Source organism: Caretta caretta, chromosome 8 (genome assembly GCF_965140235.1).
Source record: "Caretta caretta isolate rCarCar2 chromosome 8, rCarCar1.hap1, whole genome shotgun sequence".
Classification (NCBI taxonomy): domain Eukaryota; kingdom Metazoa; phylum Chordata; order Testudines; family Cheloniidae; genus Caretta; species Caretta caretta.
In genome coordinates this window covers 49,742,016-49,767,681 of record NC_134213.1, presented here as the reverse complement: position 1 = coordinate 49,767,681, position 25,666 = coordinate 49,742,016, and the positions used below count along the sequence as shown (strand labels likewise).

Below are 25,666 nucleotides of genomic sequence, written 5' to 3'. Positions count from 1 at the left end.
TACCTATACTGGTTACAATATTGGAGACTTGGATTAGGATGGGTTGGAGAAGATGGATTTCTCTCTGGCCTCTCTCAGTTCCAAGAGAACAACCATGTAAACAAAGAGCACAAAACAAAAGCCCCCTCTCTCCCTCCCTCCCCCCGGCCAAAGATTTGAAAGTATCTTATCCCCTTATTGGTCCTTTGGGTCAGGTGCCAGCCAGGTTAACTGAGCTTCTTAACCCTTTACAGGTAACAGGATGTTGCCTCTGGCCAGGAGGGATTTTATAGCACTGTACACAGAAAGGTAGTTACCCTTCCGTTTATATTTATGACATACGGTGTCATGGAAAAGTTATGCTATACACTAAAGATGATTATCCTGTTTAAATCCATGTATCTTCACTGTATCCGAAGTTATGAATATTGGTTATGTATCTATATGTTAAATATGTTGTTCCTGGGGTAACACCCATAAGGTAATTTACAGCCTGTCTAGCCAGAACATTGTGAATGGACTATTCAAGTTTGATGGCCCATTAAAGGACACTTTGCTCTAACAATGGGCCATAGAAGAAACTCCTCCTGCCCTGTGAGTCTTCCTGGGGATGGCTTAGCCTCCAAATGGCCAATGGCTGCCCCTGTGACTTTACAAGCTGCAGTCTATAACATCACCGCTACCAACATGATATAAGAACATTGCCATTATTGTATGTATATGATCTATTGAACATTTTAACTCTCTTCTTCTTTTCTCTTTCAAATAAAACTTTAGATTTCAGTTAGTAAAAGATTGGCAGCAGCATGATTATTGGGTAATATCTAAGTTATATATTGACTTGGCTACGGGGCTGATCTCTTGAGATCAGAACCACCCTTTGTTTGATTAAATTGGTTTCAATAACAACTCATCAGAAACTCTAGTATCTGGATGGTGAAACAAGGGCTGGGATGCCTACGGAGACTGCATTTTTGACTTCTTGTTAACCAGTGTGGTGAGACAGAAGTTTACTTTTGTTACTGGCTTGGTATAAGAACATAAGAATAGCCATACTGGGTCACACCAAAAGTCCATCCAGCCCAGTATCCTGTCTATCGACAGTGGCCAATGCCAGGTGCCCCAGAGGGAGTGAACCTAATAGGTAATGATCAAGTGATCTCTCTTCTGCCATCCATCTCCACCCTCTGACAAACTGAGGCTAGGGACACCATTCCTTACCCATCCTGGCTAATAGCCATTAATGGACTTAGCCTCCATGAATTTATCCACCTCTCTTTTAAACCATGTTAGAGTCCTAGCCTTCACAACCTCCTCAGGCAAGGAGTTCCACAGGTTCATTGTGCGCTGTGGGAAGAACTTCCTTTTATTTGTTTTAAACCTGCTACTCATTAATTTCACTTGGTGGCCCCTAGTTCTTATATTATGGGAACAAGTACATAACTTTCCCTTATTCACTTTCTCCACACCACTCATGATTTTATATACCTCTATCATATCCCCCCTTAGTCTCCTCTTTTCCAAACTGAAAAGTCCTAGCCTCTTCAATCTCCTCACATGGGACCCGTTCCAAACCCCTAATCATTTTAGTTGCCCTTTCCTGAACCTTTTCTAATGCCAGTATATCTTTTTTGAGATGAGGGGACCACATCTGTATGCAGTATTCAAGATGTGGGCATACCATGGATTTATATAAGGGCAATAAGATATTCTCCATCTGATTCTTGATCCCTTTTTTAATGATTCGTAACATCCCGTTTGCTTTTTTGACTGCAGCTGCACACTGCGTGGACGTCTTCAGAGAACTATCCACGATGACTCCAAGATCTTTCTCCTGATTAGTTGTAGCTAAATTAGCTCCCATCATATTGTACATCTAATGATAAAATAACTACCAGTCTGAGGTGAGTTTGCCCTATTTCTCAGCAGTTTGTCCCAAATCTGTCATCCTCAACTGCAACCCACTGAGGCATGGTGATAGCCACTTGGCCATATTTAGTCACACATGATCTCCAACAGCTTTTGTTATGGATGACCAGGATTATTGCTTTGGTGATTAAGGAATTTAGTTGCTAGAATATCTGTAACTTTGGTGATTCCAATGAGACCTGGGAAAATATGAGTCAGTTGGACATGGTGAACAATTGTATATCACCATACACAGACATTTTATAAGCAGCATCCTTCAAGGATCTGTCCTCTCACGTTTTCCAACATTAGTGGCCTCTTGGTGAGATAATTTTTAAACATAGGATAGATACACAAGTGTACATCTCTTCCCCATAGTCCTTGTTAGATCAAACTGGACCTTGGAGGAATGTTTCACTGATACTGCTAGGTGTATGCATCCTGAATCCTCTCTCAACAACAGCCCCTCCCCCTCACAAAAACCCAGTTACCTACCTCTAACTGTAGTTCTTTAAGACGTGATGCAGATGTGTATTCCGTGTGGAATGTGCACCCTGAACACTGGAGCCAGAGAAAATTTTGCCTAGCAATACCTGTAGGGGCAGTGCTGACACCCTGTGGCACAGACCCTACCCTGGCAGTATACAGACAGCACCACCATGACCTCCTCAGTTCCTTCAAACTGAGCATCAGATGTAGACTCGATTCAAAAGGGACAGAGGGTGGGTCATGGAACACACATCTGCATCACATCTAGAAAAACAACAGTTACAGGTCATTACCCACTTTTCTTCTTCAAGTAGATGCAGTCATGTATTCCATGTGGGTGACTCACAAGCAACACTCGCAGGAGATGGGGGCTCAGAGTCTTTTTAAAGGAGGACTGCCTTCCCAAGTTTGCATCTGATCTGGAGCAGCTGCAATGGCATAGTGGTTTGCAAAAAGTATGCACAGAGAACCAAACAGCTGCTCTGCAAATGTCCAATATAGGAATATAATTTAGAAATGCCATTGATGTGATGTGAGCTCTTGTGGATTGAGGTCATACACCCTGAGGAGGCATAGCCTGATCTACTTTGTACTCTGTCATGATACAGGAAGTTATCCACCTAGAGACTGTTTGCGAAGAGACTGCTTGGCCCTTTTGAGCCGCATATGAAACAAAAAGATGAGGCAAGGAATGGAAAGGTTAAGTTCTCTCCAGATAAAAAGCTAAACATTGCCTGTCATCTAATGTGTGAAGACACTGCTCCTCTGAGACTGAATGCAGCTTAGGAAAGAACAATAGCAGACAACTTGATTCAAGCGAAACTGGGAAACCACCTTAGATAAAAACTTAGGGTGCAGCTGCAGGATTACTTTGTCTTTGGAAAAAGGCAGGTAAGGAGTTCTCCACCATCAAAGCCTGCAACTTTCACACTCTCCTTGCAGATGTTATTGCCATAAGGAAGGCAGTTTTCTGACACAGAAGGGAGTAAGAAGAAGTTGTTGGCAGAGGCTCAAACAAAGATCCCATGAGAGCTGCTAAAACAATATTAAGGTCTCACTAGGGAACCAGTTCTTTAACTGATAGGTGGAGATGAAAGACTCCTTTCAAGAACCTCACTGCCATGGGGTTTGAACACACTGACTTCCCATGGATTGAAATCACCATCAGGTGCACTCTCAGTGAAATAAATACAAGACCAAAAGACTGAAGGTGTAACAATTACTCCAAGTAAGATGTCCTGGATACAAGCCAGCACTGGTTGAACTTCCCAGGCTAATGATCATAATGAGAACCACTTCCACATGGCTGAATAGGCAGCCTTGGTGGAGGGCTTTCTACTAGTAAGCAAGACCTGACAGACCACCTCTGAACATCCTTCCTCCTTATTTAACTATGTAGCAGCCACGCTGTGAGATGCAGGCAGCCAAGCACTGGATGCAAAACCTGACCATGATGCTGAGTTACAAGGTCTGGATGAAGAAGAAGGGACAGGGGGGTGACCAATAATGCGACGAGGTCTCAGACACACTGAAGCAGTGAGAATAAGCTCGGCAGGGTCCAATTTCAGCTTGATAATCATCGAATCATAGAATATCAGGGTTGGAAGGGACCTCAGGAGGTAATCTAGTCCAACCCCCTACTCAAAGCAGGACCAATCCCACATTTTTGCCCCAGATCCCTAAATGGCCCCCTCAAGGATTGATCTCACAACCCTGGGTTTAGCAGGCCAATGCTCAAACCACTGAGCTATCCCTCTCCCCAGGGGAAAGACCTGCGGGATGACTGGAATTGGAAAAAAGGCAAACAGGAGTGCTGATTCCCAGCGCAAGTGAAAAGCATCTGTCAGGGAGCCCAGACTGAGACATCCAAAACAGCCAGTATTCCTTGTTTGCCATGAGAGGCAACAGATCAATTGTCGGGATACCACAAACTGCAAAGATGAACCAACTGCAGGACACTGGCTTCACAGACTACACGAGATTCAGATAGAAATTCCTGCTGAGGTGATCCATCAGGTGACTGGATTCCAGACAAGTGATTGGCCATGGGTATAATGTTTCCCCCAATGCAAAACTGCCAGAACCTGACTGTCTCCTGACAAAGCAGGTTGGAGTGTGCTTCCTGTTCACATAATATATTGTGGTGGCAATGTCCGTGAGTATGAGAACCACTGAGCCCCAATGTGATCCTGAAAGGCACTGTAGATGACATGAAGCTCCATGACATTGATCTGCAGAGAAGCTTCTTGTTCTGACAACAGCCTGGAACTTTCAGCAAGTCCGGATGGACTCCCCAACCTATTAAGGAGCCATCAGCAACTACAGTCCTGGTCAGTGGACGCCAAGTTAAAGGAAAACCCTGACACTCATTGTCCTGAATAGTCCACCACTGTAAGGAGACCGGTATCAGTGGAGGTAGTCAGACCAGCATGTCCAAGAGACAGATCAATTTTAGTCACATCTGAATAGGATGCAGGCGCAGCCTGGCATATAAAACTACCTGCGTGCATGTGGCCAAGCAACCACAGCCCACATATACTTGAGCTGTGGGTGGGAATGAGACCACAGTTCCGACATAGGTAGTAGATTGCCTGGAATCGCTTGGTCGGTAGAAACAATCTTGAACTTTTTGATATATAAAAGGGCCACAATGAACTCCATTCACTGAGCTGGAATGACTGTTGCCTTCCCAGGTTCAGGATGAGTCCTAGATGATCGAGTTGAAGTAGCGTGATGTGAACATAAGAGAGGACTTCCTCTCTGGGCTTGCCCCTCAATAACCAATCATCTAGATACAGGAACATACGAATTCCCTTTACCAAGAGGTGCTGTGGTGACAATGGGGGAGCCAGCCCCGATGAGGCAAACCACCAGTCTGAAGCCCAATAAGGTGGCGAATTTGGTGCCAAAGAGGAGTGGGGAATCAGCACCAGCAGCATCAAATGAGACACTCCCACTTGGTACCAGGAGAGCCATCAGTACCAAGGCCGATACCAAACTCGATGATGGGATCTGCTGCCAAGACAATGGCAGTGCCGAAGGATCCACCAGCATCAAGGGGCTTTTGGTCCTGAGCCTGGCCTCAACTTTCTAGTCTGCAGCCCAGATGGTAGATGGTGGACAGACGCAGCGGCTTTGTGACATGGCCGAAAGGTGACACTTAATTTGTGTTTGGAATTAATTTGATTGAAACAGGGAAGAGAACCAAAACAAAAATATGGTATCCTTAACTGTATTAACATAAACTAAGAATTTGTACAATTTTCCTGCCCCTGAGGGTTTACCCACGGGAAGCCACAATTTGGCCCAACACCATTACTCCAATGAATTCTTTCAAATATAAAAATTGTTTGCTGCAATAAAGTCATGTGAGAGATTAAGAGCAGCTCAGTTGTAGACTTCTTAATTTTTTTGCCTTAATACACAAATCCTATTATTTATTCTCTTATAATAAAATAGCTAACAGGAAAATGAACAATTTAATTGGTTAATAAATATTCCAAGCCCTGTGGGTACCCTACATGCCTTTCATGGGTCAGGACAAATTTGCCTAATCACTGAAAATATCATTTGTCCATTTACAATTCTAAACTTAGAAGTCAAACAAGGAGAACTGCCAGAAGCAAAGTCTGGGGAAAGAACAAATTAAATATAAACACACAAATTGGATAATACGTAAAAAGGTTGCATACTCATAATAAAAAACAACTCCTATAACTGGGTGCAGGTATCTGAATAGGTTCACATCTGAGGTGTATGTGAATTCAACATAGTTGCAGGTCCATGCCTTTTTCCATGCAATTACCAACATATGGAACACCCTACCCTACTTTTTATTTAAATATCTCTTGAAAACTGACCTCTTCCATGATGCCCACAATAATTCATTATTTATTTATTCAATTTCAGTAATATTCACTCATCTCTATCTTCCTTTTCAAATTAAATATTTATAGAAGGAAACAAGAACAAAGGGGAGCAAAGAAAAATAACAATACGATCAAAATGTGGGCATGCCTTAAGTAACCATATATATCTGTATGCCTCAGAATGTGTCACATTCTTTCTCAAGTGGATGGGGCTTGGCACTGCAGAGGGGATCTGATAAAAATCACACTGTCCTGAGATCTGATAAAAATCACACGGATCTCATGGAATCCATAGAGGACTGGGGCATTCTTTGACCCACCTTCCCCCTACCTCCTAAGTCAGCCTGACTGAAAAGGCTGCATTGTCCTTGCATCCCACCTGTGCTCCAAATTACCCCTTGAGGGAAGTCTGAAGTTCTACACCAGGAGTCCACATGAATTAACTGTGAAATGGTGAGCATTAATTCTTGCCTGCATTTTCCCATGGGTTTGCTGGAGAACAAAGCTGTGTTGTGTACAGTGCTTTTCTCCCTTCTCCCAGACTCTGCTCCCTCAACACCCAAAAATTCCGGGAGCTTTGATCACAATTTACAGAAGGATTTCCACAGTGTTAGAGGAAAGGAAGGGAGGATGTGACGTTACTTAAACAGCAACTCCCTTCTAGCTCTCAGGCCTTGTCTACACTATAAAATTAGGTCAAATTTATAGTAGTCGGTTTTGTAGAAAGTGTTTTTAACCAATCGATTGTGTGTCCCCCCCACACAAATGCTCTAAGTGCATGTAGTCGGCGGAGTGCGTCCACAGTACTGAGGCAACAGTCAACTTCCGAAGCGTTGCACTGTGGGTAGCTATCTCACAGTTCCCGCAGTCTCCGCTGCCCATTTGAATTCTGGATAGAAAGCCCATTGCCTGATGGGGCTAAAACATTGTCACGGGTGGTTCTGGGTACATATCGTCAGGCCCCCCTTCCCTCCCTCCGTCCCTCCGTGAAAGCAATGGCAGACAATCGTTTCGTGCCTTTTTTCCTGGGTTACCTGTGCAGACGTCATACCACAGCAAGCATGGAGCCCGGCAAGCTAACCGTCACCGTATGTCTCCTGGGTGCTGGTAAACGCAGTACTGCATTGCTACACAGCAGCAGCTCATTGCCTTTTGGCAGCAGACAGTGCAGTATGACTGATAGCCATCATCGACGTAATCCAGGGTGCTCTTTTAACCGACCTCGATGAGGTCAGGGGGGCCTGGGCAAACATGGGAGTGACTCAGCCAGGTCATTTCCCTTTTAAGTTTTATCTCATAGCGATTCAGTCCTGCTGGCAGTCCTACTGCACTGTCTTTTAATGAGCAGCCAGGAGACTACGATGGCCAGCAGTCATACTGCACCATCTTCTGCTGAGCACCCATGAGATGACAATGGCTAGCAGTTGTACTGCACAGTCTGCTGCCAGCAAGATCTATAAAGATAGATGAAGTGGATCAAAACAAGAAATAGACCAGATTTGTTTTGTATTCATTTTCTCCTCCCTTCCTCCGTGAAATCAATGCTAAACCCAGTTTTGAGTTCTATCCTTGAGGGAGCCATTCTGTTTCTCGCAAAGCCACCCCCTTTGTTGATTTTAATTCCCTGTAAGCCAACCCTGTAAGCCATGTTGTCGGTCGCCCCTCCTTCCATCAGAGGACGGCAAACAATCATTTCCCGCCCTTTTCCCTGGATTGCCTGAGCAGGAGCAGACGCCATAGCACAGCAAGCATGGAGCCCATTCAGCTCACTGCAGCAGTTATGACCATTGTAAACACCTCACGCATTATCATGCAGTTTATGCAGAATCAGTACCTGAAAAACCAAGCAAGGAGGCGACGGAAACACAGTGATGAGGACATGAACACACTTTTCTCTAAAACCACGTTCCCCCGCAATTTGGCTATCCTGGTGGCAATGGGGCATGCTGTGGAACACCGATTCTGGGCTTGGGAAACAAGCACACTCTGGTGAGACCACATAGTGTTGCAGGTCTGGGATGATTCCCAGTGGCTCCGAAACTTTCGCATGCGTAAGGGCACTTTCATGGAATTTTGTGACGCTTTCCCCCGCCCTGAAGCGCAAGAATACCAAGATGAGAGCAGCCCTCTCAGTTCACAAGCGAGTGGCAATAGCCCTGTGGAAGTTTGCTATGCCAGACAGCTACCGGTCAGTCCATAATCAATTTGGAGTGGGCAAATCTACTGTGGGGGTTGCTGTGATGCAAGTAGCCAACGCAATCATTGAGCTGCTGCTATCAAAAGTAGCGACTCTGGGAAATGTGCAGGTCATACTAGATGGCTTTGCAGCAATGGGATTCCCTAACTGTGGTGGGGCGATAGACAGAACGCATATTCCTATCTTGGGACCGGACCACCAGGGCAGCCAGTACATAAACGGCAAAGGTTACTTTTCAAAGGTGCTGCAAGCACTGGTGGATCACAAGGGACATTTCACCAACATCAACATGAGATGGCCGGGAAAGGTTTGTGATGCTCGCATCTTCAGGAACTCTGGTCTGTTTAAACAGCTGCAGGAAGGGATTTACTTCCCAGACCAGAAAATAACTGTTGGGGATGTTGAAATGCCTATAGTTATCCTTGGGGACCCAGCCTACCCCTTAGTTCCCTGGCTCATGAAGCCATACACAGACAGCCTGGTCAGTAGTCAGGAGCTGTTCAATTATAGGCTGAGCAAGTGCAGAATGGTGGTAGAATGTGCATTTGGATGTTTAAAGGGTCGCTGGTGCAGTTTACTGACTCGCTCAGACCTCAGCGAAACCAATATTCCCATTGTTATTGCTGCTTGCTGTATGCTGCACAATCTCTGTGAGAGTAAGGGGGAGACGTTTATGGCGGGGTGGGAGGTTGATGCAAATCGCCTGGCCGCTGAATACGCACAGCCAGACACCAGGGCGGTTAGAAGAGCACAGCAGGAAGCGCTGCGCATCAGAGAAGCTTTGAAAACCAGTTTCATGACTGGCCAGGGTACTGTGTGACACTTCTGTTTGTCTCGCCTTGATGAAAACTGACCCCCTTGGTTGCCTCTAAATTCCCTGTAAGCCACCCACCCTCCCCCCTTCGATCACAGCTTGCTTGCAAAGGAAATAAAGTTATTATCATTTAAAAAACATGTATCTTTATTAATTGATTATAAAAATAGTGAGATAACTCACAAGGTAGCCCGGGTGGGGTGTGGGAGGAGGGTAGGAGGGAAGGAAAAGGCCACTTTAAAACTTGTTGAACAACAGTCCTCTGTTGCTTGGGCTGTCCCCTGGGGTGGAGTGGTTGGGTGCCCGGAGCCTCCCGCCCCGCGTCCTTGGGCGTCTGGGTGAGGAGGCTATGGAACTTGGGGAGGAGGGAGGGCGGTTAAGCCGGGGCTGAAGTGGCAGTCTATGATCCTGCTGCTGTTCATGAACCTACACCAGACCATGTCCATTTGATCCCGCAGTACCCCCAGCGTTGTCTCATGCCTCCTTTGATCTTCCTGCCGCCACCTCTCCTCATGTTCATCGGCCACTATCCTGTACTCTGCTATTGTGTCCCTCCACACAGCTCTGTCAGTGCCGGACGACTGCATGAACTCAGAGAACGTGTCATCACACGTGCGGTTTTTTTCACAGCCTTATCTGAGATAGGCTTTGGGACGGAGGAGGGAGGCTTGAAACATTTGCAGCTGCTGGAGGAAAAAAAGGGAGTGAAGTATTTAGAAAGATACATTTTACAGAACAATGGCTATACTCTTTCACGGTGAACAACACTATTCACATTACATAGCACATTTGATTTTGGTACAAGGTCGCCTTTTACATCTTATATTGAGTGCCTGTGGCTTTGGTGTTAGAGATCACACACGCAGTGCTGGGCAACAGAATTCGGCTTGCAGGCGGCCATGGAAAGGCATAGTCTTTCGGCTTCTGCAACCTTCATAACAGTAGCGCCCTCCTTTCCCATACCAAGCAAAGCCCATTGAGTTGGCCATTTAGTGCTACAGTTTTCCTGTTAATGTGCAGCAGCAGAAACCAAACTAACCCCCTCCCCTCATCCAATTCTCTGGGATGATAGCTTTACCCCCTCCCCGCACTGCTTGGCTGGTATCAGGGAAGATCTCTGCTAGCCAAACGCGAACAGCTCAGCACCAATGCTCCTCCCCCCCGCACCACATGGCTAACTCTGGGGAGGATTTCTTTTCAGCCACAGGCCAACAGCCCAGTAGGAACGGCCACCTCTGAATGTCCCCTTAATTAAATTCCCCTATTTCAACCAGGTTACCATGAACGATATCACTCTCCTGAGGATAACACAGAGCGATAAAGAACGGATGTTGCTTGAATGCCAGCAAACACCAGGACCATACACTGCCAGGCTTTGCCATGCAATGATACCAGATTACTTGCTACTAGCATGGCATGGTAAAGTGTCCTACCATGGAGGACTGAATAAGGCTGCTCTCCCCAGAAACCTTCTGCAAAGGCTTTTAGAGTACCTACAGGAGAGCTTCATGGAGATGTCACTGGAGGATTTCCACTGCATCCCCAGACACTTTAACAGACTTTTCCAGTAGCTGTACTGGCCACAAATGCATCCCAAGTCCTCAGAGCTACTTAATCATTAAAAAACGCTTGTTTTTATAACATGTATTATATTTTAAAAGGTACACTCACCAGAGGTCCCTTCTCCGGCTTCGTTGGGTTGGGAGGGTATTTCAGTCAGGGTGATAAAAAGATCCTGGCTGTCGGGGAGAACGGTGTGCTGTGTGCTCTCCCCAAGCTCCTCCTTCTCCTCATCTTCCCCATCTGCAAAATCCTCAGGCATCGTGGAGAGTACCCCATCATCGGAGTCCATGGACGGGGTGGGGTAGTGGTGGCGGCTCCCCGTAGAATTGCATGCAGCTCAGCGTAGAAGCGGCATGTCTGGGGCTCTGTCCCAGAGCGTCCATTTGATGCTTTGGTTTTCTGGTACGCTTGTCTGAGCTCCTTAAGTTTCACACAGCACTGTGTTGCATCCCTGATGTAGCCTCTGTCCCTCATGGCCCCTGAGATTTTTTGAAATGTTTTGGCATTTTGTCTTTTGGAACGTAGTTCTGATAGCACAGATTCCTCTTCCCATACAGTGATCAGATCCAGTACCTCCCATTCGTTCCATGCTGGACCTCTTTTTTGATTCTGGGACTGCATGGTTACCTGTGCTGATGAGCGCTGCATGGTCACCTGTGCTGATGAGCTCGCCTGACCAAACAGGAAATGAGATTCAAAAGTTCCCAGGGCTTTTCCTGTACACCGGGCCAGTGCATCCAAGTTCATAGTGCTGTCCAGAGCGGTCACCATGGTGCACTGTGGGATAGCTCCCGGAGGCCAATACCTACCTTAGCGTCCATACTAACCCTAATTCGAAACGGCAATGTCGATTTCAGCGCTAATCCCCTCGTTAGGGAGGAGTACAGAAATCAGTTTTAAGAGCCCTTTATGGCGAAAAAATGGCTTTGTTGTGTGGATGGGTGCAGGGTGCAGGATTAGACCAGGCCTCAGACTCACTAGTGATTTGAGAGAATCTTCCACTCTTTTCTCCCCTCTGAGGCTCAAATCTGAGTGCATGAACTGACCCTTAATCATCAAAATGATGTTAATAGCTGGATAGTCCATAGAATTTACAAAGTAAATAAAAAACTGAATCAAAACATTTTTCATTTAAGGAACCTTTTTGTCAACATAAAAAGTGAAATAAAAACATGCTACCTGTACTTTGGCTGCACACAGTTTATGATTTATGCGCCCATTAATAAATGAAATGCCATCTTTAAGCAATACTTCTGGAAATACTGCCCCATCTCCCAAGGATAAGAAAACAAACTTCATATATCTTCAGAAGGCCCTGGCCATCTTCATGGAAGTTGTGTCTCCACAACATCTTTGGCCACATGTGCCACTAGCACTTCTCCTTGGCAGATCAACTCCAATGGAGTCACATTGCCAGGCATTCTGCAACAGCTATAGGACCATGGACAGACATTCCAACTGTGGATGGGGGCATGGATCCTGTGGTATGGCAAGGCCCTCAGAAACTTACTAGCATAATAAAAAACTCACCATACACTTTTATTTGCTTGTCTACAACTTTATGAAAGGAAATGAGGATATAGTAATTTCATGGTGATAAAAGTACTCTGAGGTACTGTAATATCTGAAATGTTGCCAGGCCATCTTCATGTGCTGTTGCAATAACTATAACTTCTGTTTATATTTAAACTGTATTTGTCGTACACATGATAATGGACTAGAGCAATATCTAACCATCGTAATGATGTATTTCCCTCTGTACCACTTAGTGATACTATGCAGTTTGACAGGTGAACTACTTTTAAAATATATTCTAATTAGATTTTGCTGAGAGTAAAATCTAAAAATGATCAACGATATTCAATAGGGAAATACCAATGGACATTAAAAATATTTGAGGAAACAGAATAGCAAATACAATTTTAAGATCATCTTTAATAGACCCTGTACAGCCAAAAATCAAAAGTATTAGATCCACAAGGGGGAAAAAACCACCTTGTTTTGGGGGTGGGGATGGGGAGAGCATAGACTTAGTACAAAAACTATAGCACAGTAGCCATTAGGCATACAACACAGCAGGCCATTCTTCCCACAGTTCTGCCACATAATGGCATTTGAGCTTTTTCGGCAAACATGGAAGATCTTCAAATAAGAAAGCACATTTAAATGTGGCATTGTGTTTCACTGCTTATGATTTTCTCTGGAGAGACACCCTAGAAAGAGATTAAATTTGCCAATTCAAGAAAATGAAGAAGAACATTCCTCTGGAAAAAGTCACTGCATGGATAATACTTTTACCATCAGAAAATGGCTAATATTTTTTTTTCCATTACCCAAGTATTCAGTCCTTTTCACCCTTGAAAGCATCAATTGCACCTAAGTAGAAGCCAATCTTCCCACATCCTCTTTCATATTAAATGTAAAATCAGATTCAAAGTACCAATACAAATACTCAGGAGAAACAGAATAGCAAATGCCACGGCACAATATATGCAATCCATACACATTTGCACAAGGGGAATCTCATACATAAATGTAAGCAATTTTGCTTTGCTTAACCTGCAGTACAGGACGTGTCCTCATTTCAACCTTTACATTCTAATTTTTTGCTTAGCAGCTAATTTTTTATTATTGTGGGCCATTTCCTAAAATGTTTCAGATAACTCCAGCATTCTGATGGCACAGGGAGGGGTTTTAATGTTCATTTTATTAACCATGTTGATTTCACGACTTGGTTGGACATGTTGATTTATTTGGTTAATATTTGTACTGTTATTTCCTACATTTTATTTTTATTTCAAAAGGTCTGTAGGTACATGGAAGTGAGGAGTATTCCATTAACAAAACATTTATGTGACTTACAGTTAACAAAGAAATAGAAATTGTAACCACGGAATAAACTGAAGAAGAAAATAAATCAGAGCTTTCTCCTTAATCTGGTTTTCACATGCAAGAATGTGAGATCATCATACTGGGAGACTTTGTGGAAAATCAGGACGTGATGCAAATTGGGCAGTTGCCTGACTGACATAAGAAGAAATATCTACTGTACTTCCTTTTGTCCATCAAAAGGAGTTAAGCCTCATGTGGAATCCTCCAATGCATGCTAAGGAAAAGAAAAACCTTTATGCAAACCTCACAGAGAATTCCTTTATTAGAGAAGCCCTTCTTCAGAGGAGCAAACTGAAAAATAAATAAAAAGTATAGGTAGCCATGCTTGCTTTACAGGCCAGATTTTGACCAATATTCTGGCACATAGCAGTAAGGGACATACAGTACTGGTTGTAAACTCACGAGTTAAAAATTTCAGCAATCAGTCTGACAGATTCCAAGAGATGGTGGGTGAGGTAATATCTCCACAGCAGCCCCATCTCCGGAACCTACATAAGCAAATGAATGCCCTACTCCCATCCAGCATTCAGAATATCCACCCCTCCCGACTCCACTCCAACACAGAGGTTCCTGCAGCCTAAGGCTGCAGTAAACTCATGTAACTGTTAAAAGAAAGAGAAAGCAGGGACCAGAAAGAAGGAAACAAAGTGATCTCCCATTGAGCGGGGACATGGGTGTATTCAGAAGGTGTTCTGACTTACCCCTCCAGCAAATGGCCTTTGGAGAATCTTTCCCACAGCTGATATCTCCAAAGGCTGAGAAGAGGGATGGGGAGGTAAGTATAACAGATTCTGCCTGTTGGACAAGGAGCAAAGGCAAACCACCTGATATACACTCTGCTGTAGCATCTCTAGGGTGGAGCACCATCTCAGAATTCTAACTGCCAGGTAACAGAGTTCCAGCCAGCTCTCCAAACAGAAGTTCAGTATGGCCAGGTTTTGCGTCCCTATATGACGGAAGACTAGCTTCATATGCAAAACAACTTTCCTCTCCACTGTTATTTGCACAAAGGTAGCTTGCAGTGAGGACGCTGCTAGTAGAAGTGAATTAGTCACTAGGTCTATAAACCATCATGCACATCTGTGGTAGTATAGTAAAAATTTATTAAACTAAAATTTTTGAAAAGTAAAAGATTTGTTCAACTTTAAGACATTTCTGTAACTTGCTGAACAACTGTTAACTCTTATTACCTTATTTAAAAAAAATACCCACAGTTAGTCATCAGTATGTACAGGGTCAATTAAAAACCTTTTACCAGTTAATATGTATGCAGTATGTAATTTGGTTTTCCCCACCTTGTCACTGCTGCAGTGGAATTCCAACTGCATAACTGGAAACTGTCCTTCCAGAAAACAAGCAAACCTTCAATATATTTTCTCTTCTATAAAGATTTCATTCTAATCTCAAGAAAACAATAGCACATATAGATCATGTGGCCCTGTTTAGAAGAGACATTATGCAGCTTTCTGGATTCCATAAACTTCAGTTGGTGACATATAGGGGTTGTTGACTGGGTTGACCAGGAAGGTCAGAGAAGAGTATGAAGGAGAAGAGTATCCAGTTGAAGAGCATGGAGTTATGAAGCTGCTTTGGGTGACATAGGTGGGACAAGCCAGGAAACATAGTTAAATTAGCTTTTTCATTTATTTCTTGGCTGCCATATCCTGCATATCTGGGGTATGCTGACCAGGTTCAGGGCACCTTTACTTTTATATAGAATACTTAGGCTGGGAGGAATCCAAGTCTGCTTCTGAGAATGGAGTAGGATTAGGCAGCTATAAAAAGATGAAATCAGCTAGAGGAAATTCTCTGGAATAAAAGCAGCTTTATTGTAGCTGTGATACCCTAGAGGCTCACAGAGCATATGTAGGCTACTCACCCATGGAAATAATTATAAAGGGCTGGATAAGCATCATAATCAAAAACCCAAAGCCTCAAAAGCAAGAGTCACATTGCTAGCACACATTTTTGCATACTCAAATGATAGTAAATGGTAGGCAAACTAGTTAAAGTAGTAGTAAATCTGAAGAAAAACCTTTTTTTAATACCAGTCCTGCAAGCCCTTATATAGTTGTCCCATGGATCAGGCACTTTCTCAGTTACAACAACTCATAAAAAACAGATTTAGAGAAAATCAAAAAGATGTTAAAAATAATAGAAAGTATTTTGAGCCAAAGCAGTGATTTAAGAGGTTTGTTAAAGTTGCTTAATATCACCACACACAATTACAGGTAACCTACGAAGGAAAAGAGGTTAGTCTGTGATTTTATTACCGAATTTTTTTCCTATTTATTTATATGATAATTCAGGTTTCGTCTATCATGTTTCACTTAACAGATTTTGCAGATGACTCAAGATATACCTTGTTTATCATGTCACAAATACCAAACAAGTAACATTTATTCAGTTCAGGGGGAGTGATTTTTATTCAAACTGAATTCTTGTTTGTTTTTCTTAGCAGCTATTGAACTCAAACACCAAACAAAGAATTGGAAGAAAAGCTCTTTTGCTACACATTCACCCTTTCCTTTCAAGTGGGTGCTGTAAAATCTCCCTAACCACATCTTTGGGTCCTCTCAGGAAGGTTGATATTTGAAAGGTTAAAACCCCCCAAAACATTCATTTATTTTAGAAATCAAATCCTTTTGTGCTATCTTAATACTACACTGTCAGTAAATGAGAACGAAGAGGCAAAGCCCCTTTTCAAGTCACCTTTAAGACTTGAACCACTGTGGTGCATACCAAAACTAGTAACCTGAGACTTTGGTGGCAGGTTTTTAGTTTTCCCCCTCTTCACCTTAAAAAATTAGCTTATTTCATTAGAGACTGGCATACTGCTACTTCACCCTCCCATAGGCAGCCTTAACTACAAGTTAAATTATGAGTATGTGGGCACAGACTGGTCTTAGGCCAATAAACAGGTTACACTTCCCCAAAAAGGTGGAAGAATCACCATGTAGAGTTTAGCAAAACTAGCTGCAGCGTGAAGACCAAAGCTTGATTCCATGAACTACAGAACAGTTGGAGATATCTATGAAGTATCCACTGGGTAAACTTTTCAGAAGGATCTTAATCCCATTTTCAAAAATGATTCAGGCATTTACAAGGTGGATTGATTTAAATCACCAATTTTAATAATTATTTACATCAGCAAGAAATAATTTATTTAACCCTGTTTTGCATTTATACTTAAGCCATTTTCCTAAAGAAAGGTTTGTTCTCATTGGTTGGTACAACCATTAAAACATATTGATTTGCAAGTAAATATAACCTTTACACTAAACGTGTAACTAACACGTTTTTGCTAACATGAGAATACCCTGTATTTATAAACACTTAAACAATTGTATAGTTTAACATACATTTATTCATATTCTTAATTATTCCCTTTTTATTGTTAGAAAATGGTTAACGATACATTTTTTATTCACTAGATCATTAATTTTTTATTCCAGATTTATATGGAGTTACATTTGGATGGCAATTGGAATTAATTTAAAAATGCACAAGAAAAACATTTAAAAATTGTTTATCAATAAAATAAAGCTACCTTAAATGTGCTGAATACATAAGTTTATCAACTAGTTTTGCATTTAGGACTAACGGATTTATTGAACAAAGGAAGTATAAACTGTAGTTAGTGAATTGTCAGATTGTAAATCTGGCCTATGGTGACCAGGAAATAAAAAAGGTATGTGGGGGGCCAACAGTGCTGATAGGTTAGGTACTTTTCAAAATCCCACTAGGAGCCTATCTGCATATTTAGGCACCTAAATACCTTTGAAAATCTGGCCCCTTGTCCTTCAACTTTTAGACTTTATAGATTTAATTCTCTCTCACACCTGGTTTTTATTCAGAGATTGGATGAAAACATGCTTTCCTGTTTTTTCAGCTCCCGGTTGGTTTCTCCATTTTGAATCAATTAGTCCAAATGAAGAAATATTTTCTCTTCATCTGCTGGCTTAACTGAAAACAAAAGTAATTAAGACAAAAGCTTTTCTGCTCAGCAGAACTGAAAGTAAATGTAAATACTAGCATTCACTCAATTGCAAAGATTAAAAATAATATAGATACTGAATGCGGTATTGTGACATTTATAAAGCTTAACTGACTGCAAAATTTAAAGATGTTTTCCCCCTGATTCTCTGTATCATAAAAAAAGCTGAACCCATTAACTCATTAAAATTTGAGGAGGGCTCATTAAAGCAGCATTTTTCTTTTATGTATTTAAATTATTTTAATAGATTATAATAAATTTAGGCCTTAACATTGGCCATTTTAAAAAGGTTTGTTTTTAAAAAGAAAAATTAATTTAAACAAACTCTTATTTTGATTTATTTTTAAATACTTTTTACCCACCCTGGACACTTAGGAGCCTAAATCTCTCTCTCTCTCTTTCAATGACACATAGGCACCAAAATGCCTAAAACTCATTAAAAATCACACTAAACCACTTAAGCACTTACAAAAATTTCACCCATTATCTTCAGAAGGGAAGGAATAGGTTCATCTGTCTAGAAAGGAACAACTATGAGATATATGGGGTAAAGACAAAGGTACCAAGGAATTCCTCTCAAATTTTATCTGGAGTATTAATCTGGGGTAATTATCAACACCAAATAAGCTTAGCTAGACTAGAGGAAAGTTCCAACTGGCACTTAAACCTGGCTCACCAATACACAATATTAGAAACAATGACACAGACGCACGATATAGGGAAAGCAAAAAACCCAAAAATTAAAGTTTTTTGTTTTTTTTTTTAATTCTAATTCCTTAGTTGTCTCCCATTTGGACTTTCAGAGAACACAGAATAACATCAGGGAACTAAAGCCAAGTACGGTTTTGATATATATAATACTACTTTATTCTTTTTATTTTTTCTTACCTTTCTTACAGTTTTAAAAATGTACAGGGGTTCAGAACCACCTCAATAAAACAATGCGTACTTTTTTTTTTTTTTTAAAGAGACTACTGTAGTCAAACCATTGGTGTGCAAAAAAGGTTGACTTCCGTTATGAAAAGTCACAGGCACAATTTCATTATATGCATTTTGGTAAAATAAGAAACTACTTCGCAGCTGTTAAGAGTAGCAATAGTTAGGCCTTTTTAAAAAACAAATCTCCATCTGAGAAAATGGCACCTTGGGTTAAAACTAATATTTAAAATATGTCACTACCTGCCATACTATATCTGAACCGTAGGCAATTTATTACACATGTAGTGCCCTTGCAAAGTATTTTATTTAAGCGGTGAACCTGAAAGGCAGTTCATTACAAAAGGCAATACTGAGGCTCTTATCTGTATTTTATACTAAATTGTCTCTCCACCTCCTCCTCTAATAAATATCTATTTAATAACTGCATAAAAGTATTTCTCTTAGAGCAAGTAATTCTTTTTTAAAATCCTGTAGACTTAAAATTGACCTACTCCATATGCTATGAAAACATTAGGCACAGATCACATACTTTACATTTTCTTTTTTAAAAAAATACAATATGTGCAAGCTAGGTTCACACAAAGGATTGGCAGCTAAACAGTCAGCTATTCAGACCCCACAGAAAAGTTATTTTCCATTAAATTTTTTTTTAAATGCACTGAGCAGTGATTTACACTGCTGTTTGTGGTTATCATATTTGCATTAGGATTATTTGTGTAACTGCTAAAGGAAAAGCTTTAGTACATCCTAAAGGACACCACATCAGTACTGTGTGCTAATTTAGCAGGAACCAGAGAACAAATTTTGTAAAAGTCATTAGAATATGGTGAATGCAAACATCCAGCTAGTAAAAATAGCCAGAATTTTCTGAAGGAAGAAGTTATTTGAAATTAAGTTTATCTGACAGGCTCCTTCATTAACTAAGTCACTTCTGAATAATGGAACCCAGGGTGCAGGGCATGAAAAAATGGAAATGGGGGGCGGCGGGGGGTGAGGAGAAGAAGCAGGCTTTGTGGAAGCTGCACAAGAAATGCAAAAAACAAAACTTTAATTTTATCCAAAAAGTGTACCCATCAGTTTCTTTCATTTGTATGGGGTTTGGGGGGAGGTGGGAAAGGGGAAAGGTTTAGCGGATATTTGTACAACTGAAAATAGTACAAGACACAAGCAAAGACTATATGCAGCTGATTGTTAAATTGCAACATTTATTATGCATCCTCTGTCGATATCATTTATGGAGAGCCATTCACCGTGTTTAAAAAAGTATATTTTAATGCTTGAGGCTACTGTATATCCTGCCACATATATAATACTGTATATGACAATTTCTCTAAAAGGAAAAAAATTAATAGGTCACTAATTTATCTCAAGGGGGAGCCTGCTTTGAAGTGCCAGTTATTTCATGCCCTGCAGAAGATATGAGATATTGATTTCTTTCATCTTCTGTTAAATTTCCGTCATACCACCACACAATTTCACAAGACCCATATTCATTATAATTTGTGTACCCTTTCAGTGCCCTTTAATAGCAACCTTTTCCTTTATTACGAATCACTTGCAAACCCCATCTCATGTCCTAGGAACTATTCAAGTAAATATTTCTGTTGTGGCAAATTTCCAGATGTAACAAATGCTATCCAAACCCAATGTCAGATTGCATTTCATTAGTTGTCCCAGTTTTCTTTAAATGGAGCAGGAATTAGCCCGTTTTCTAGGTTTGGGGTCCCGTACATCCTTGTCTTTTAAACACATACAAGATGAACATATTGTCTCTGACAGTCTCCGGAGTCCCAGCCTGAAAACACTGTTGGAGAGGCTATATATCACACAGTTGCAGAAACTATTGCTTATAGCAAGCCATGTTGTTAAGAAGGAAAGTGCTGGATTTTCCAGCACCCTAGAGCTCTCCAGCAGAAAGTATATGATATAGGGGAGCCAAAGCATGTAAAACACACTGGTTATCCGAAATAAAACCATGGCATAGCGGCGGTCAGGGCTGTGCCCAGTCTCTCCCGCAGCATCCACTTCATGGCTAGGAAAGCGAGCTCTCCGGTCATTTATCTCTTTGGTGTGCTGCCGGCAAATTTTGAAGATGTGGAAATATGTGAAGCATATTACCAAAGCAGCTGGAGCATACAGTAAGCACACAATAAAGCCAGTAAAATAGGCATTGGTGAGCCAGGAGGTAGCACACCATTCAAAAATATCACCATGGTAACCAGGTTTTCCCCAACCAAAAAAGGAAGGTAAGAAGATCAGACAAGAGTATATCCAGATCAAAATGATACAGATTCTCAAGCGACAAGGCGTGACCAGTTGATTATAGGAGAGAGGTTTTGTAATAGCAAGATAGCGGTCGACACTGATGCAAGCAAGACATGCCATGGAGACACTCTTCAGCACAGAGATGATATATCCAAAAACCTGACAAGTCAAGGACTCATGGACACCTGTAGAATAGTGAAGCAATGATAATGTAGGAACCAGGCAGCTAACTCCAACAAAAAGATCAGCATAGGCCATAGTCTGAATAAAACAGCTGGTGGTATAATGATGTAAGAGCGGAGCACAGTGAAAGACAAATATTACAGTTAAATTACCAGCAATAATTAAAAATGTTAGCAAAACAATAATAACCGTCTCAAGGATGCAGATGTCGACTGCATTGTAGTGGCCAAATCCTAGCGGACAGGAGAGATGCTCAGACACGTTCACAATGATACTGCTCATGTTCAGAGTCCTCCATTCAGTCCATCTGGAGTGGTTCATGGTTTGGGATTAGGGAACACTGCAATCAGAGCTACAGTGAGCAGGTGACCTGCCCAACATCAGCTAAACTCTGTTTCAGAGTCTCATCATCTCTCTTTGTAGACACTGCCAGTGCTTCTATCAGGGAGGTTACAGTCTCATAGCTGTTGATGCCCCTTTAGCATCAATGCAACGCTCTGACACACCTTAGCTTTGAGGAAAGAAAAAAAAAAGCCAAAAAGGCCACTGATGAGTTTCCTCCAGTGCTCTCCATCTTTACCAAAAAAAAAAAAAGGCACTTCTAAAGAAAACAGGTTCTTTTTACTGTATTTGTGGAAGATGAAAATAAAAACAAAACAAAAAAAAGGAAGGGGGGGGGACAGGAAAAAGTCAACTGCTTCAAAAAAAATTCTGTGATTGTTTTTTTCCTGAGAAAGGCAGTTTCTTTGGAATTAGCTAAAAAAATACAAATAAAAAAAAGAGAAATGTCTCAATACAACACAGGTTTCCTGAATCAGCAATCTTTAGAAATGAATTAATGCTTTATGTTCATTTAAATAATTAAATCACAGAATGTCTGGAAAACCAAGGAAAAGTTCACCGTATCGTGCTGTGTCTTTTGGCTCCGTTCAGGAGATCTTTGCTTCATCTATCCTATTCATTAGAGAGGAAAGGAAAACATTTCTGTCCAGGTTAATTCCAATAGACTCACCACAGTTTGTGTATGAATAATGAATTTTATTTGGAGGGAGAAAGGTATGGGGAAAGCTAGGTTTGTCCTCTGACTTCCAGGAAGGAAAACATAAATCTACCTGTACAATGAGGAAGATCATGTGTACTCACTTAAAAATCAGAAAAATGTAAGAATAAATTTTGGAGCTTTAAGTCAGTATTCAAAGCTCTTTTAAACAGTTACGGTCCACTCCAACTATCAATGTCAGCAGCATAATCCAAGGTCCTCACAGACAAAACAAATCCTTCTTGCATTTCATTTCAGCAGTGATAATCAAAAATAATTTTCTTCAGAAATAATGCCATATCTGCTACAGTGGATCAGTACAGTGAAGTTCATAGGTATATCCATGGTATTTCTCACCTTTGTAGCAACACCTGAATCCTTTCACAAGCTCCATACAACAAGAACAGAAACTTCCATCTGCATTCTGCTGTGAAGCTAATGAAATGCTGATCAGACTAGAAAAGCTGCCATTGCTTACTCCAATATTCTGTCATTCAGCTTCAGCTTCTAGGCTGCCACAGACTTTCGGTTTTTATTAGATGATTAGCATGATAAATCACTGCTTTAAAAACCAGATCTTCTAATAGCTGGACATTACCTGTTAATTGTATTTGCAGTTATGGAGCAGCCATATGTTAAAGAAAGCCTCTTCTGTATTCATTTTTGAGTAACTGCTTGATTAGTGCAAGGACCATTAGCTAGGTTACTAAATGTACACAGTCTTGCTTTTAAAAAAACCCAGAAATACTAAAAATATCTTTAATCCTAGAATTCCTGAGATAATGAAGAGGCAGACAAGAATTAATCAATCCAAATAAAAAGATTTGTCAAGGTCATTTAGATATTATTTTAGTATTTGTTTAACGTCCCTTTAAAAGTACTGACATCTCACTGGTGCTTTTGATAGTCTTCGCTGCTCCTTCTGAAGGAATTTCATTCACTAGAAAAGAAGCATTTTCTCCACTTCTGATGCAGTAGTTTGATAGAAAGCATTCTTTTGAAGTTAATTTTCCAAGATGTACCATCATGCTGTACAGAAGGGTCTTTTTGATTTTATAACATCCCCAAAACACTTGCCAGTTGTTCATTCTCTCTGTCTATAAGTAACTTAATCTGTTACAAAATCACTACTTTTTAAAAAAAATTCTCTTGCTACATCAATAAACCGATGTTTCTCACCTACGTTCATTCTTATCAGCTGCTACGGTGAACTGCTTGATACAGAAGTCCTATTTACTGTGAGGCAGTTACAAGGATGCTGTCACTATTTCTCACATTCTCTCTCAAAATTATTGCTTGCACCTGAGCCTGCTGCTCCTCTTTATCCTTAGCTGATGCAGAAGAACTCACTATCAGAAAGGTGACTCGGTCCTTCTGCCCCAATCAACAGCACAGCCAATGGCTAAAGCAGCTGAAATTGTCACTAGGTAACAGTTGCCAGGCACAATGCAGGCTTACACAGCAAGAGGCAAATAAGAATGACAAATTAAGACAATGGAACTGACCATTTCCCTGTAATATATTAATGGCATTTGGAAACTTCTGAAAGAGGCTTCCCTTCTAGTACTTCCATAGGGTTATATCCTGCAGATTAGCAAAAAACCGTTGCATACCACATAGAAACTACCATAATATTACTATAACAATCACCAGTTAAAGAAGTCAGCAGTAATTAATTCTTATTGGCAGGAAAGACCTATTAATTATTAAACAAATAAGTGCTAACCTTCATAAAGTCAAATTGATTGTTTTAAAATAAAAAAATATGCTTCTTTTTTGATCTGTAAAAGTTTAAAATCAGCTTCTACCCTCTTATCAATTCAAATTGCTGAACTATTTATACAAGACAAATGTAGTTAAGTTAACATAACTACAGAATAATAAAAAATACATTTAAGCAACGTTTAAGATCCAAAATAAATACCCAAATGCAAAGACATTTAAAATTAAGGCTGAAACTACCTAATTAATTCGCTCTATTATGTCTAGATATGAAGAGGTCTCAGCACAGTATATTTATGGAGTATGCAACATTATCTACTGCAATACCTAAATACAATGTTGAGAAAGTTATTCTCACAGTATTTGTTAGGAATGAAACTAACATCCATTGCTTCTAAACGTTTAAGTGATTTAACATTAACCAATTATTTGTTTTAGCTTAATGTAAAAAAAAGGGGGGGGGATTACCAATGGATTTTAAAGGGGTAACTTAAAATATGTCCCTAAAATAATTCAAGATGTCTAATTGTATACTTAGTAAGTTATTAAAAAAAGATTTTGGGTCAGAATAATTTTCTTTCAGTAGGCGAGTCTGAGACAATGTAACAGACCGTTGTACTGTTAAAGTCCACAGATTTTTTAAACTCAATTAACTGATTTATGTAATACCAATACATATTCATGATATTATTCCTCTTCTGGTTATGGATCCATTAAATATATGTGTTTAGTCATTCCATGATACAAAATGAGCATAAAGTAAAATTATTACATTCACACTAGACACATTTTTAACACAAAATTGAAACATTCAGTATATTCAGAAAATACCCAATCATACACCAATACAGCACAGCACAATTTAGTTAAGGGCTAGCAAAATACATTTGTCACAGGTTTGGTTTTAGAGAGTGAATAAAATAGAATAAAGTATCTAATTACTAATTCTTGTAATTCTGCTACATCAAACCACAGACCAAATCTGGCAAAAGTTGCTCCTGGGTTAACACCTTGTATTTCAAATTCAGCCTGAAGCAAATTTGCAAGGCTGAATGACAAATCTCTAGAAATTGGAACTGCATACTGAACTGAAGCAACGTAACTACGAAATACACTGGTACAGCAGTGATACTGTATTCCTCCAGTCGAGGGATTTAAGAGAAATATAAAGCAGTACTTTAGTGCAATATAAAATATATTCCAATCACTTGCTATTGTAAATTGCTACAACAAAATGTGTTAGAACTAGATTGAGCCTTTAGGCTCAGCTCTGAGTAACACCTAGCTGCACCACAAGAGGAGCAAAGGAAAGGAATTTTGACTCCTCTCCTTTCCCACTTGCTTGCAGCCGGTGATGGGGTGAGGAGAAGGCTTGGGAGAGGAAAAGTGGATGAGACATCCCTCCTCCTCCCTTCCTTCTGCTGGACTCTACACATGAACCAGGCTAAAAGTGAAGGGCTCTTCTACACTTTTTAAAACACTGAAAATCAGACACTTCAAATTTAGCAGCAGTTAAACGTAGCATTAAGGGAATCATAAAAAGGTAAATGTAAAAATATAAAGTTTACATGACAATAGTTTTGAAACTTTCTGATTTCTTAATTTCTTACAACTACAATACCCACCTGCAGAAGTAAAGAAACAGATTGATAGAGCCAGAAGAGTTCCCAGAAGTTACCTACTACAGGACAGGCCTAACAAAGAAAATAACAGAACGCCACTAGCCGTCACCTTCAGCCCCCAACTAAAACCCCTCCAACGCATTATTAAGGATCTACAACCTATCCTAAAGGATGACCCAACACTCTCA

General features: G+C 40.8%; 2 protein-coding genes across 5 annotated transcripts in view; both read right to left on the bottom strand.

Moving 5' to 3' along the window:
- Window positions 1–25,666, bottom strand: part of RABGAP1L (RAB GTPase activating protein 1 like) — a 551,596-nt gene that overhangs the window by 305,457 nt on the left and 220,473 nt on the right. The window lies entirely within an intron of this gene.
- GPR52 (G protein-coupled receptor 52) lies at window positions 16,824–23,546 on the bottom strand. Its single transcript, XM_048861155.2, has one exon. It carries the CDS (start codon window positions 21,414–21,416, stop codon window positions 20,331–20,333), a length of 1,086 nt encoding a protein of 361 aa, XP_048717112.1. The 5' UTR covers window positions 21,417–23,546; the 3' UTR covers window positions 16,824–20,330.

Coding starts and splice junctions, on each gene's coding strand:
- GPR52 (XM_048861155.2), bottom strand. CDS start 21,416: ATGAACCACTCCAGATGGACTGAATGGAGGACTCTGAACATGAGCAGT.